The 14,981-nt window shown below is 39.3% G+C and overlaps 1 protein-coding gene across 2 annotated transcripts in view; it reads right to left on the bottom strand.

Moving 5' to 3' along the window:
* LAMA4 (laminin subunit alpha 4) overlaps positions 1 to 14,981 on the bottom strand; it is a gene marked incomplete at its 3' end in the record, with an annotated part of 134,822 nt that overhangs the window by 95,413 nt on the left and 24,428 nt on the right. For both annotated transcript variants that reach the window (XM_084227763.1, XM_084227764.1), the window contains exon 2: positions 5,149 to 5,250. In XM_084227763.1, coding sequence (XP_084083889.1) covers positions 5,149 to 5,250 — 102 coding nt within the window. The remainder of the gene's footprint in view (positions 1 to 5,148; positions 5,251 to 14,981) is intronic.

The raw sequence follows: 14,981 nt of genomic DNA, 5'->3' as shown, positions 1-14,981 counted from the left end.
ATTGTGCTTAGGGTGGGACAGAAGTCCATGTGAATATTAACATCTTTTTAATGATAAAATTGTAACAGGGTGGTACCCGGGAATTAATACAAGAAGCTGTAGAAAATTTGGTCAGATATAGTCCAAATGAAAAGAAAAAAAATCCATCCATACTTCACCAGCCAGATATAATTTGTAACAACTTGATGGGATTCTCTCTAGATTTCAATAATAATTTTTCTCATAAGAGCTGAATCTTCTTATTCATACTTGGATTTTTCTGCCCCTAAAATGCTAGCAGAATCTTTTTAATTTTATGTTCAATTATCACTGAGCAGATAAGTGTGTCTGCGTGTGTGTTTTTAAAACAAGTACAGCCCCACAGCTTGCACTTCATTACATGGTGATGTCCACAAACATTTTCAAGTAGGTGGCTCTGTCCCCAAGATTCTTCAACCACACGGTGGGAGTCATTTAATCCAGAGTCTCTGTGATAATAAGAAATAAATACTAGTCTTTGACCCTGCATCTAGCGCAGAACTAAAACCCTTGGATTTCTCTAAATTTTGGGAGCATGAAGTATCTTTTGTAATTTTATTTATTTTTAAAGATTTATTTATTTATTTATTTATTTATTTATTTATTTATTTATTTATTTATTTATACAAGAACCAGGGTACAGGCCAGATGCACGGGAGGGCGAGAGGATTTACCAGAGACAGGGGGCGCATACTGACGAAATATACTGCTGAGGGGAACAGCCAGCGCCTCAGGTGAGGTCTGCTGTGCCATGTGGGACCCTCACCCACGGGATCGAACCGGTGCTGCAGAGGCTGCTGACAGCTTCACAGAGCAGGGCTCAGCCTCCTGGCCACCAGGGGAGGCCCTCTTTTGTAATTTTAATGAGGCGCCTGAGGCAGGCATCTAAGGATGGGGGCTGGTTGCCAAAAGAACCAACAAGGGATTAGAGGGATGGGTCTTTCAGTCCAGTCCTCCTGCCCTATAGGGAGAAGAGCAGGACTGGAGTTTGAATCAATCACCAATAACTGACGATTTAATGGCAATCCTTCATAAAAACCCAGAAAGACAGGGTTCGGTGAGCTCCTGGTTGGTGAATTCATGGAGATGTTGGGAGAGTGACCTGCTAAGAGAAAACCTGGCAGCCCCAGATTCTTTCTCCATGTCTTGCACCTCTTTCTTTTGGATAATTCTGAGTTGTGTATCTAGTGAATGACAGGTTGAGTTGATTAGGACACCCTGCTGGTGTATGAGGATTCCATGGATGTGTGGACAAGATCCCTCCTTCACAGGAATTAAGTAGCAGAACATCTGAACTTAGAATAGTATCTGGCATATATGTAGTGTTTAAAAAATACTCATTGATTAGATAAATGGAATCAATAGATAAATCAATCCTTAATCAAAAGAGAACTGAGGAGCTACATTTGAAGGGTTAGTGTTCCTTTTGTGAAGATATCTATGCTTTTTTGATATGTCTAAATTAGCAGCATAAATTTGTCTGCCCTTTATTTTATTGTTAAATGAACTAAAATCAAGGAACTAAAATCAAGTCTGTAAGTACAAGAATATTGAATTTAAATATTGAATGGAGGAAGAACAGAACAAAGACAAGACAGAAGCATTAAAAACCTTCAAAATAAAAGCAAAATGGAATGAAATTAAACTAAAGAAAGTCCTTTATTTTTGATTGCTTCTGGAAGGTGAGGAAAATGTGTTAAATTGGAAAACTGTAAGAAGTGATTGAAACTCTGGTGCCCACGGTAAGTTACAATAATGTGCTCATGTAGAGTCACTGCTTCTCTGGACTCCTTAGAGCTGAAAATGAGCTGGGCAGGAGGGTCTGAGCTGAGACACCAGCCTTGCTTGTCCTGTAGGCCAGATAGGGATGCCAAAGGAAACAGAAAAAGATGAGGTTGATTCCAGTTTGACCCCCACCAAAGACAATATGACAAAATAATCTTTCGGAATTGTCAAGCTTTTTCTGCTCCCTCATTTACACTTAATCAAATTCAAGTTATATTCTTGTTATTATCTTTAAAAATTATTTTTTTTACTTTCTTTTGTTAGATTCTTTTTTTTAAGGTTTATATTTATGCATAAGAACTGGGGTACAGGCTAGAGACGCGGGAGGAAGAGAGGATTCAGCAGAGACAGAGCAGGGAGCAGAACAGGCAGATGGACCGAAGTACACCGCTGAGGGGAGCAGAGGACGAGACAGGAGAGATTTGCCCTGCCATGTGGGTAGCTCCCTGGCCAGCCGGGAATTGAACCGGCACTGCAGAAGCTGCAGACAGCTTCACAGTGCTGCGCTCAACCTGCTGCGCCACCGGGGAGGCCCTTTAAAAATTAAACTTATAAGATACCTTTATACATATAGATCTGAAGTATAGGATTGTGGGTACATTTTGCTTTGAATTTTATGTATAGCATATATATATAAAATTTATGCCCAATGTAATTTTTTTTTCCATGTGGGTAGAGAGGGGTGGGGGAACCACCCTTAGGATGAGTAGGATGGTTATTTTGTCTTTTAAGATTTTCTCTTTTGGACACATTAATTGCAAGAAAACTGGCAACTTCTCTGAGGGTACATATAAATGTCTACACCCAGCCCATTTCCAAACTTATATTATAGTCTCCTATGCCCCAGGGGATCTTGAAGGAACCACATCATGACTCTCCCCCTCAGAAACTGGCCTTGCCCTCTTATCCTGGTAAGTGTGGCTTTGTCATTGTTCTCTTTAGGAAACTTGCAGGTAGACTTTTTTCCCCCTTTAATTTATTGCCTAACAGCAATTGACAGGCTTGCCAGTACCTATTGGCTTACATTTTAATAAACCAGATTAACAAAGGGACTATAATTGGTCAAGTTATCAAGTCGTACATTATTAGTTCAAGTGCATCCATAGGATTTTCTTTTCAAATGTCATGGGATTAAAATAACAGGAAACCGGAGATGGAAGAAATAGAAAGGGGTAGATTTTGGCAGCTGTGGGGGCCTACACTGCTACAGAGAACATCCTGGATGTGATGGTTATTTAAGAAGGTGGGGGAAGGGAAAACAGAAACTCCAAGACAAAATAAACAATACAAAGCAATAGCAATGTTTACTGTTTGCCATTAAATTCTCTCAGTCCCTAGGAAAAAAATGCAACTGCTGAGTTTCAAAGAAATGAAAATGCTCTAATTTGCATCTTAATGTAAACACACAGAAAATAATACCGCACACATCCTGGAGACCACTTATAACCAAAATGATCTGTTTAATAGGTACTGTTATACTAATTTTGAGGTAAATAGGTATGCTTAATTAAGTATTCTTATAGTTTATACAAAAATACTCTTGCAGCTTCAGAAAGTCTCTTTTGCCTCATAGGAACTTGAAGAATCTAATATTCCTGCTAGTTCATGAAGGAAAAAATGATCATAGAGCATAGGTCTTGAAAAAGGCCACCTATGGCTTCCACTGAAGCCACTTCTGGTAGAAATATTTCAGTACCTATTTTCACTCAGTTTTCAATCCATTCGGAGAAAATGGGTGATATGTAACAAGCACTTTTTTTGCTAGAAGGCTTTTTTGTCTCTTCATAAGTCTTTTTCATAGTTTACTAAAGGATAATCTTGGAAAACTCATTTCAGTTAAGGAGAAAAATAAGTTTGGGGGTTTGAACACAGAATTACATAGAACACAAGGCCAAAGCTTCCATTTTTATGAGTTATTTGGTTCAAATCTAGTTTCTTTCTTTTTTTTTATCTTTTCTTTCTCTATTTACTAATTTTGATCGATAGACCTATCATAAGTTGTAAAATAGGCTATGAAACAATTGTTTCATTCTCCTGGTTTATGTGGAGTGAAGCCAAACATATGGCAAACTATACTATTACAGAGGAATTTGGATGGATGATTTCCTCCTTGTGTATTATTTGCAACCCCATCACCATTGGTCTATAGCAGGAAACCAGCTGCCTGGAGGGAGGGGAATGTGGTTACCTCCAGGAGTGCTTGCACATTCAGACATAACTCCTTGGGGGCTGGCCACTTACAGTCCTAAGTATCAATAGTTTTGTGAGGTGATTTACAGGAAAGGGTGAAGGGTAACAAAGAGAGCTTAATTAGCAGTCTGTAGCCCACATGTCCATGAAGAATATTTTATTCCCACTTAAAAATCAAAGGTCCAGGGCCTCCACGGTGGCGGTGGCGCAGCAGTTGAGCTCTGGGTTGTGAAGCTGCCCGCGGCCTCTGCAGCACCGGTTCTGTAACAGGGTGGTCCCCAGGAAAGGGGGAGGTTCCAGGTTCCCTGCCCCACCCAAGGAAGGGTAGAGCTGAGCAGGAAGAGGAGAAGCTGCAGAAGAGACTGAGGTAGGAAGCAGGATGGAGCCAGGAGACCTGGAGGAGGCGATTGGAGCCTAGAGACATGTGAAGAAGCTGTGCTTGTCTTTTGGTCGTGGACGGGGTGACACAGATGTGGGTGAGACCCGTGGAGAGGTGACAATGGCAGCTTTTATCTTGATGTTGATTTTGTTCTTTTCCTTCCGGGCTTGTTTGGTTGTTTCTGACTCTTTTCTGTGGGTCCCCACTGGAAGATGCTTTAGACTTGTGGCAGGCTTTGGGGCCTTGCTCTGGGCTGATCCCATATGGATGGAGTTTTACCCACGAGGGGACGGGTAACTTTGGGTGCTTCATTTAGAAACTAGACTCTTTGCCTTACCTGTATTGTTTCCTAGTTTTTATTAAAGTTCCTTCCCACTAAAGTCTCATATGTTTTGTGTTGATGCGGAGGATGGCAGAACCCATTTAAAATAGACAATAGGCAGGTTTGCAGGGTTTGGGCTGCCTCTCTCCCTGTCCTATAACAGATTGATTCCCGGCAGCTCCCCGGCCACTAGAGGAGGGTCCCACATGGTGCGCAGACCTCTCCTGCCGCCCGCTGCTCCCCTCAGCAGTGTACTTCGGTCCTTCTGCCTGCTCTGCTCCCTGCTCTGGCTCTGGTGAATTCTCTCACCCTCCTGTGCTTCTGACTGTACCCAGTGCTTGTAAATAAATAAATAAACAAACAAACAAACAAACAAATAAATAAATCTTTAAAAAAAAAAAAAGAATCAAAGGTCCAATGAGATATGGAAAAGTGACAGGTGCCCCCAACCTACCACACAGAATCCGGAGCCATCCAAGCACTCATTGGAATTACCATTACAGCTGCAGGGCAGGCAATCTCCTGAGTGGGCACGGAACAAGCCAGGGCCACACTTCTGAAACAAACACAACAGAGAGCAGTTCCATCATTGAAAAGATCATTTTTAATCAATAGTTTCTGAGAGAAATATAAGGATATGATTATTAAACTACCAAAACATTCTTTACAAAACATACCAAAATGAACTGTTCAACTTCTGCTTAGTGATAGCTGATGTATATTCAATTTTCTTTCTTACAGAATTCCCCCCCTTTCAGGAGAACTGGAAGATGTTTACTTAATATGTCCTATGGTTATAAGGAAGAATAGGAGTCCTAGGTAACAGTGAGGGAGAAAGTAGTTTTCTCCTATCCAAAGTAAAACACCACTGTTATTACTTTGGAGGTATCATGTTCCCTATAGATACAGACTTATGATTTCAGGAATTTTTGGCTATGGCATAATGAGTTAGAGCTGTGTGTCTTCCATAAACTTGGGCTCTTAAAAAATCTGTCTTTTTCAGATCTTAAAATTTCAAAGGAAGGAGTAAGGAAATGAAGGAGCTCTTGTCACATCCTGTGTGGGTGCTGTTCATATAGTTATTTATCCTCATAACTCTGTGAGGAACACAGATGACAACGATACAGGGCAGCAAGGGGCGCTAAAACTGGCCAAGTACAAAGCCCAAATAGTTTACTAGTCAGTGTCTGAGTTCTTCACCCACACATACAATCGCCAAGACTACTCAGGCTCAGGGAACAACAACAATGGGATTTATTTAACAGACCAGAGAAAAACAGAGTTATGAAAGCCAAAAATGGCCTTTACCTCACCCTAAGCAGTGTCCAGCATTTTCAATCCTAAACAAAAGTAGTAAAATGGCACTTCCCACCACTGGAGGATGCGGGGCTCCTCTCCCAAACAATAGGCCAAGTGTCCAAGATGGAATCTTCCTGCCTAAGCTGACCTGGGGCACACAGAAGCCAGACTCTAGGTCAGGTTCCAACTCATGAAATCAGCAGAAGATGCAACAGGAGACGCTCCTGGGGCTTCTGAGATGCCCCAGCACAGCACCAGACAAGCGACACTCAAAACAGCAGCTACATCAGTCAAATGACTCCATAAACAGCAACACTCATGCATCTAGATGCCTGGCTCAGCCTTCACCTCCTCTGCCAGGCTCCAACAGCAACAAAACCAGAAAACAGTTTCAGTCGCTCGGATACTTGCAAAGCCTCCAAACTTTTCCTTTCTGAGGTTGGCTGCTGGAAGCCTCCACCTTCAGAAGCGCACAACAACCTTCTAGAAGATCAGCAAGTTGGGGTCCAAATCCCGACCCCAAATGCTGAATCCTGAAACGCTGAATGACCCGGTGCCCCCTTCAGCAGTCACTTACATTTTTTATCAGTTGCTCCACCCCACTTTTTAGCATTTTCTCTGGGGCTATCTTTGTCACCAGCAACCCCCTCCAGGAAGGACGACCTGCAACTTGTCTTTTGGTTTCAGCCACTGGTTACAACGGGATATTTAGACCCAGAAGTGCTGTGTGGCTTGTGGTGATATGAAGCCATTTTGCAAATCACTTGCTGAGTGGCACAATGAACTGTCTCCCCAAATACCACCATTGTTTCAGGTGAGAAACTGTGCAGGATTGTTGATGGTTTATATGTTATGGCTAGTGTTTTATATTTTCTTTGGAATGTCTGGATGATGCAAGGCAGAAATGACATTACATCCTCCCTGGGTATCTGGGGAAGATTAGTTCCAGGTTTGGTGCTAACACCTAAACCTGCAGATACTCTAGTATCTTATATAAATTAGAGTATCTGCATATAGTCTATGTCCATCCTCACATATACTTTAAATCATTTACACATCACTTAGAATGGAAAGGCTAAGTAGTATATTGTTTAGCAAATAATAACCAGGAAAAAAAAGAGTCTGTAGTGCTCAGTTCAGACACAACAATCATAAGCCTACTACAAAGCATGTGTTTTCATCTGAGGTTGGTTGAATCCCTGGATATAGAACCCACAGAAATGGAGGGCTGGCTGTATAGGTCTAGAAGTCCACTTCCTGCTTATCAGACAGGATTATGTCTAAAGAATTGCAGACAGATAAGAATCTGGATTGTTTTCACAAATGGACAGAGTCGATTTCTCATCCCTCCTCCCATTGACCCATTGTAGTCCATACAGACCTGGTTTCCAGGAAATTTTTCATATCTGACTGAGGTCTTGCTGACTACTATGCAGATCCATTTCCTCTTGTTTTTTTTTTTCTCAGTAAAGAAAGAATAACCAGTATAATAATAACACCAGTTTAGATCCTACAACTAAAATTTACTATATTCCATTTGGAGATGTTTAATAAAAAATGACTTTTACCAATGAAGAAAAAAAACTGAGAGAAATTAAGACTGAGGAGGACCAGTTTGTAATTTATCATGGGAAGTTTATAGTTCATTGTGAACTTTTTTTTTTTCACTTTCCACAAGGGATCATAAGAGAGGAAATGGTACAAAAATTGTAGTAGGAAGCACTGAACTTACACCATCTAATTTCAAGTTTTTGAATTTCGTTCCAAAGTAAAATATACATGTTTTCATTGTGATACAGTGCACAGATAAGTAGGGATATCTATTTGACATCTACCCCGTCCATCCATCCATCGTCCATCCATCCATAATCTATCTCTACCTACTTATCTCTATCTATCTATTTATCTATCTATCTATCATCTGATATAAAACTACAATTACAAAACATTGATCAACCTTACTCTATGTAATTTACCTTAAGCCTCTTTATTTTATTTATAAATATATCCTGGTAATGACACATCAAAGTGATTTGATAATGCACGAGTATGTGGCATCTTGCAGTTCAAAATTAGGAGGATTTCACTTTTAAGAGGAAAGGAAAAGAATATAAAAGAATATAAAGATTGTTATCAGTTATCTTAGTAACCTCTCAAAAAGTGATTTCTGAGCTCTCTAACTGACCATGTTATAGACTTCTGGGAAAATACTGCTTCAGTTCTGATGGTGAAGCCAAAGAATCTGTCATTTTATCCATCCTGAGATACAATTGACTTGTAACATTGTGTAAGTTTAAGGTGTACAAAGTGTTGATCTGATATACTTAGTGCCAAAATGATTAACACCATAGCATTAACACCTACATCATGTCACATAATTACCATTTCTTTTTTGTAGTGAGAACATTGAAGACCTAGTATTTTAGCAACTTTTAAGTATATAAAGCAGTATTATTAACTATAATCACCATGCTGTACATTAGATCCCCAAAACCTATTCATCTTATAAACTGGAAGTTTATACTCTTTGGCCAACATCTCCCCATTTCCAAACGCCCCATCACCTGTGCCTCTATTCTGGTTGCTGTTTCTATGAGTTCCAATAAGTGGGGATGAGACTGGAGGTGGATTTAGAGAGGAAAACCACATTGGTGGTGGCAGGGAGTCTGGAAGAGGTGCACATGGGAACTACTTGTACCATCAACCACAGTAAGGACCTTCCTTAGGGTGAATGAAGTTTCAGTAAAGGTGTTTTAAATTGATGTCACTGAAAATCTTTTAGGCATTCCTACATCTGAAGAAGACAAAGGAAATTAAAGATTTTCCTTAGATAAATAAATCATTATGGTTACGGCAATGGCTAAATGCTATGTCCCCACTGGCTAAATTGACTCATTTTTTTTTTTTTAATAAAAACATTGTCACAATACAGAAAAACAAAATAAGCAAAAGAAAAAAATTGTAAATTTTGTATTTCAGAATAGCTTCAGATTTGGTGAAAAATTATGAAGAGTGTATTTTTAAAAAGGCCCCTGCAGATTCTGATGTGCGGCCAAGTTTGGAAAAACTGCTTCAAAGGCTCTCTCACAGTGAGTTGTTCCTATTAATTGCTCAATGAATGCTTGTGATTTGAGTGGTTTGGACCAGGATAAGAAATCTGAGGCATACTGTGTGTGCTGTTGGAAACCAATGGTTTATACTGCTAGTTCACCTACTGTTCTCTGCTAGGCCTAGATTTGGTCTCCAGCCTTTCTTACTATGTGCAAAGGTGAAGTCTTCAAGTTACATCAAGTTTAGAAGAGATCGGGTACATTCAGGGAGGTATGACTGAACATATGCCAACTTTAGGAGACTTCACACTGAGAGTCTGGCATTGTCCACTTACCTGCTGCCCAGGCTAAGCCTCTGATCTTGCTTTTTGAAGTAGACCTCTAGGATTTATTTTTAAGATTTTTTTATTTATGCATAAGAACTGGGGTACAGGTCAGAGATGTGGGGGGTGAGAGAATTCACCAGAGACAGAGTGGGGAACAGACCAGGCAGATTGACTGAAATACACTACTGAGGGAAGCAGCAGGCGAGACAGGAGAGGTCTGCCTTGTCATGTGGGTATTTCCCTGGCCTGGGATTGAACTCGTGTTGCAGTGGCTGCAGGTAGCTTCATAGGTTGCGTTTAACCCCTTGCATCACCAGGGAGGCTTTAGACCTCTACGATTTTGATTCAACAACTTTTACATTAATTACTGAGGATCAATGTAGAAATCATAAACCACAAACCCAACCAAAACACCTTTTTGAATTTATTTGTTTACAGAGTCAATGCTACTTTCCAAATTAGTATTCTTCAAATTTAACAGCCCACATTATTTGGATTTTAATGTATATAATTATATAATGAATCATTTTTTTCTCCTGTTTCCTGGCAACAATGATGTTAGCTTTAGTTCCAGTTTAGTGAATTCCATCTTTTATTTTAGTAAATGAAAAGTCACTTTACAATTAAATATTATGTAAACTTAGTAGTTAAACCCTTGTGCCTGCCCTCTATTTATGGGTTCTGCCTAATGCTGACTTCCATCTACTTAAAACTTGGGCAGACTTAAGAATCAGACAGCATTAAAAAACCTTCATTATTGGGCCTTCCCTCGTGGTGCAGCGGTTGAGCGCTGGGCTGCGAAGCTGTTTGCAGCCTCTGCAGCGCAGGCAGGTTTAATCCCCGGCTGCCTGCGAGGGTCCCACATGGCGCGCAGACCTCTCCTGCTGTGTCTGCTGCACCCTTCAGCAGTGTATTTTCAGTCTGCCTGTTCTGCTCCCTGCTCTGGCTCTGGTGAATTCTCTCACCCTCCCGCACTTCTGACTGTACCCAGTGCATGCATGCATGCATAAATAAATTAATTAAAACAACAACAACAACAAAACCCTTAATTATGGACAAATAGTTCAATTTAATCTACTCACAAAGTAAATTTAACTTTGGCTGGGAAGAAATGACTTTTGAGAACAGAATTTGTTACATGGGTAGGCCTCTCATAGGCCATTTTTTTTTTTTCTGAGTCTTAATGAAAGAAAGTACCTGGGATGGAAAACAGTCTTAGATTAAGTTATTGATAACTTTTGAGTATACTTTTCTCCAGTAGGGCAGAACATTGTGCGGTTTGTTGATATGTAAAGCTATAACCAAAATGCTAAAATAAATGCCTTATGTAATGCATTAGCTGAAGTTGACTTCTTGATTAACTACTTGAATATGGAGAGAATTACCCTTCTATCCTCCCTAGGTCTCTATAAACTTTTGTTTGCGTAATCGAAATTCCCCACATTTCAATAGATGAGGTTAATTTTTAGATTTTGACAGTGATTTCACCATCACTTGATTAGGAAAGTGGTTTCAACATTCCTCAGAGGCTTATCCAGTTCAAAGGTATTTCTTCTGGTTGGCATAGAAAAGCAAGGGCATCAGTCAAATATAGTTATGGTGCTGGTTTCTCCTAGTTGGTTCTTAGAGCTATCTTTGTGTTTATTGCCTAGGACCCATGTTTACCAGCCATTGGCTGACTTGCAAAACCACTCCAGCTCTCAAATAAATCACTGATGAAACAGAGACAATGATTTAGGTTCCAAGCATTTCTGAGGTGCACAGAGCTCTCTTGACCATGATTAGGTCAGATCCTTTGATTTTTAGGCTGGAGAGATACTTATCATGTTATTTACATCAAACTAATATGATTATTCCTCAGAATTCTTGGAGTCTGCATGTATTCTTCTGGGTGTAGGAACCACACCTCATTCAAAGATTACAAACTCTTCCTGCCCTTGCACTTGAGCAAATGTTTATTTGGACTTCAATACCAACAGACCCTGACTGTGATAAAGTGTTTACCATACTTGTTAATAAATAACTCTCTTTTTAGTATAAAAGGAACAAACAAGAAAATTTAGAGTCCTACAGTCATAAAAACTTTACTTTTGAAGAGCTGGATTGGGGATGACATGGTTGATTGATACTGATGAATATTTCTTCACTTTTCTCCCTGAAAATTTCAAGCACTTTGGGATTGCTCATTTATGGTAGTGATTGCCACTTATGCAACATAATGGGGCTTTAGTGGTGCCTTTTTCCCTTTAGATTTCCTGAAAAATATCTCCTGCTAACATCTGGTTTTCTGCTTGGGATCCCTCCTCGCGTCACCTCATGTAACCGGCTTGTTCTTTTCACTCTTCGCCTTCCGAGTGATGGTTACACAACATAGACTCTGCCAGCATTTTTTTTTAATATCTGAAAACTGACTCAGTTCTATTTAATTTACTGGGGCAAATGCCATGGACACATTTCCAAGAAAGGAAGAGAGTGAGGACTACAAGGCCTAGCTAGAAGAAGGAGGAGAAAAATGACTTCAGAGTTGCAGGCATTTTGGGGGTTTTTATATGACTCCAGAATCACTTAGTTAGGATCAGTGTTGTGAGATAATAGACATCTCTATTATCTTCAATGGGTCTTCATGAATAAGAGCAGCTAATATTTATTGACAGGCACCATGCACTGAGCTGAATGCTTTTTATAGACATTCCAATTTGATCATTACCTTTTAATGACCCACAGTCTTGCAAAAGTCTGACTAAATTACCTTTTCTTTTTACAAGAAGTTGGAGGTTTAATTGTCTATAAATGTTTGATGGCTTCTCTTCAGTGTGCACAGGGAAGGCAGCAGTGCTTCCTTGGGTGGGTTCTCTGGTTGGGGTGTTTCATTGATTTCTGTTGTTGGAATTTGTACTTGCTTCTGTCTTGAGCTTTCCCCTGCACTTCAGTGCTATCCTCACTTTGGATTACCCAAGAAGCTGGTGACTGGCAAAATATATCTTTCTTTCCTTATGCTTGTCATTCATGGGTTTATCCTCACCAAAGAAATGGTATTATCAATTACTAGAAAAGGAGAAATGCATCTCAAACCGCTACTGGACTCAAGTCCTCAGATAAGCTTGCCTCCTCTTTCAATGAGAAAATAGAAGCCACTGGATGGAAAATCTCTTATTTCTCTTCTCCATCTCAAAGTTTACTTTTACGTTGACTCATCCTAATGTCCTCTGGTTACCTCAGAGCAGGTAGTGCTCCTCTTCTGAGGAGACTCACCTTTATCTATGCTCTGGGACCCTCAAACCTGTGGCCTGTTGCTTTACCTAGATTCCTTCTCTTACATATTATTCATCTTTTTGCTCCTCCCAGAGTGGGGGAGGGACAGAGTACAATTAGGTGCTGGGCCCCATGTTGGATAACAGTTCTGGGATAAGATTCTAAGAACACCTTCCCTCAGTGCCACCTCCCCTTCACTTTCCTCTTCTCTTACACAACCAAGTTTCTTGAGTGGAGCATTTCCTTCTTGCTAATCTATGCCCCAATCCATCACCTGACTTCTACCTCCACTGTACCACTGAATCAGCACTGACAAAGCTATGGAATGATGTCTTTGTGGCTTTGCTTTTCCAATCTTGCTTCTTCTCACATCAGTGCTTAACATTGTTGCAATTCCCTCCTTGAATTCTCCTCTCAGTTCGCTTCAGGTTTTTCTCCTGCTTATTTTTTCCAGAAATTTCATTTGGGAGTTGGAGGGAGAGGTTGGGCTGTTCTTCCTCTGATGCATCTGGATGGTTGATCTTCTTCAGGATAATCTCCTTCTCCCTCTTTTCTATCTACATCCTTGTGTACACATTTTGTGATGTCAACATCTCCCACTTTTGCATACTCCATCTGCAGCTAGTAACTTCCAAATCTATGTTTCTGAGTTTGCTCTTTTAAGCCACATTTGTGTTTCCAAATATCTGTTAGACAATATACCCCAGTTCTATAGGGGCAGAGGTGAATGTGTCCCATGCTGAGCTTATTATACGCTCCCTTCAATCTATTGGTATTTTTTCTTTATATCTATCTCAGTCAATGCTACAGGTTATAGAAAATAAAAGGAAAAAGTAATAGATTTATATGTCTAAATTATGTTAATGTATTTTGCATTAAAGTAATTTTTGAAAATGCTTCCAAAAGAGTGAACTCTACAATTTAAGTACTAGGCTCTATCTCTTCCTTCTCACACTCCTTTGCTATTGTTTATTTCAAATCTATGGTTTAAATGCAGGTAGATGAGTATAACAGAGGTTCTAGTCTCAAGTTCAAAATGAACTTGCACAATTCTAAACTGTTATAAACATATTCTCTGAAGTAATACCTCTGTGTTGGGGTGAACTGTAGGACTCAAAGTAACCAAAATAATTTCTGTGTAGAGCCAATGTTTATTAAAAGTTAAGTAATTGGAATGTGCTAATTTGAAGCTTACATATTTGTTATATTATTCAAACGCAATAGTAACTACAGCAACTGCTTAGAATTTAGACAACAAAAGATTTTTCAGGGAGGAGAATTATGTCATTGACATTGTTCAGAATTGTTGGCTCATGGTGATAATAAAAAGCAGGCTGAGGATTATTAAGTTTTACCACTATTTTTAAATTTTCTACACACAGTGCACCCTTCATTGCCTCTATCTGGGTTAAAATGCTCTCACCTCCCACTACTCCTTTATATTGTTACCTTGTAGAATTTACACTCTACTTCTGAGTTATTTTCTAAGATAATTCTTCCTTGTTTCCCAAACCACTCTTTAGTTCAAGATCTTCCTATTTTTTTCTTAGATTATTACAATTACTTCCACTCTGCTCTCTTTGTTGTTAGACTGTCTTTCTTCTAGCCCACTCTTTATTACCAGAAGTGATTTTTTAAAACCTTATCATACTATTTTTCTGCATCTGACCTCCCAATGGCTTTTCATTCATTGCCTACATGAGTAAACAAATTTCCTTTGCATGGCTTAATAAGCTTCTCTTTTACAATCTAACCCTAACCTATCTCTTTAGTTAGTTAAATCACCTGTTCTCTCTTTCCCCTACCTAATATACCATTTTTTTGCCCACTCTGACTTTGCACATAATGTTCACTAGGCACCTTTCCCCCCGCTATCTCCTTTGATCTCAGTTTCATAGTTAGTTGTGCTTCCTCTATGCTCACATGGCACTTTACACATAACCTCATTAAAGCACATGGAACATGATATTATAATTTTAATGTTCACCCCTGCCTCTCTGAAGCCACTGTCAGTTCCTTGTAAACAGAAACCATCTTACTTATCTTTGTATCCTCATCTCCTACCATAGTAATTAGCAAATATATACTGAAAATATGTTAGTTTAAAAAATGGATTTGAGTCAAGTAAGAGAAAATTGTGCAAAAACTTTGGACAGCAATTTGGCAAATATTACAAGTCACAATTTCTAATCATGAATGAATCTTTTAAAGATAATATTGAAGAAGAAAAGCAAATTGCTGAATAGAAATAGTATAATATTCAGAATGCATTAAACATGCAAAATAATACTTGTAATAAATTACATATATGCATTCTTATCTGCCTATGAAGAAAACTATGAATAGAAACGAATTTTGAC

Source organism: Talpa europaea (genome assembly GCF_964194135.1).
Source record: "Talpa europaea genome assembly, chromosome: 2".
NCBI classification, from domain to species: Eukaryota; Metazoa; Chordata; class Mammalia; order Eulipotyphla; family Talpidae; genus Talpa; species Talpa europaea.
Note: the sequence above shows the minus strand (reverse complement) of the source record. Positions and strands in the feature narration are given on the sequence as shown.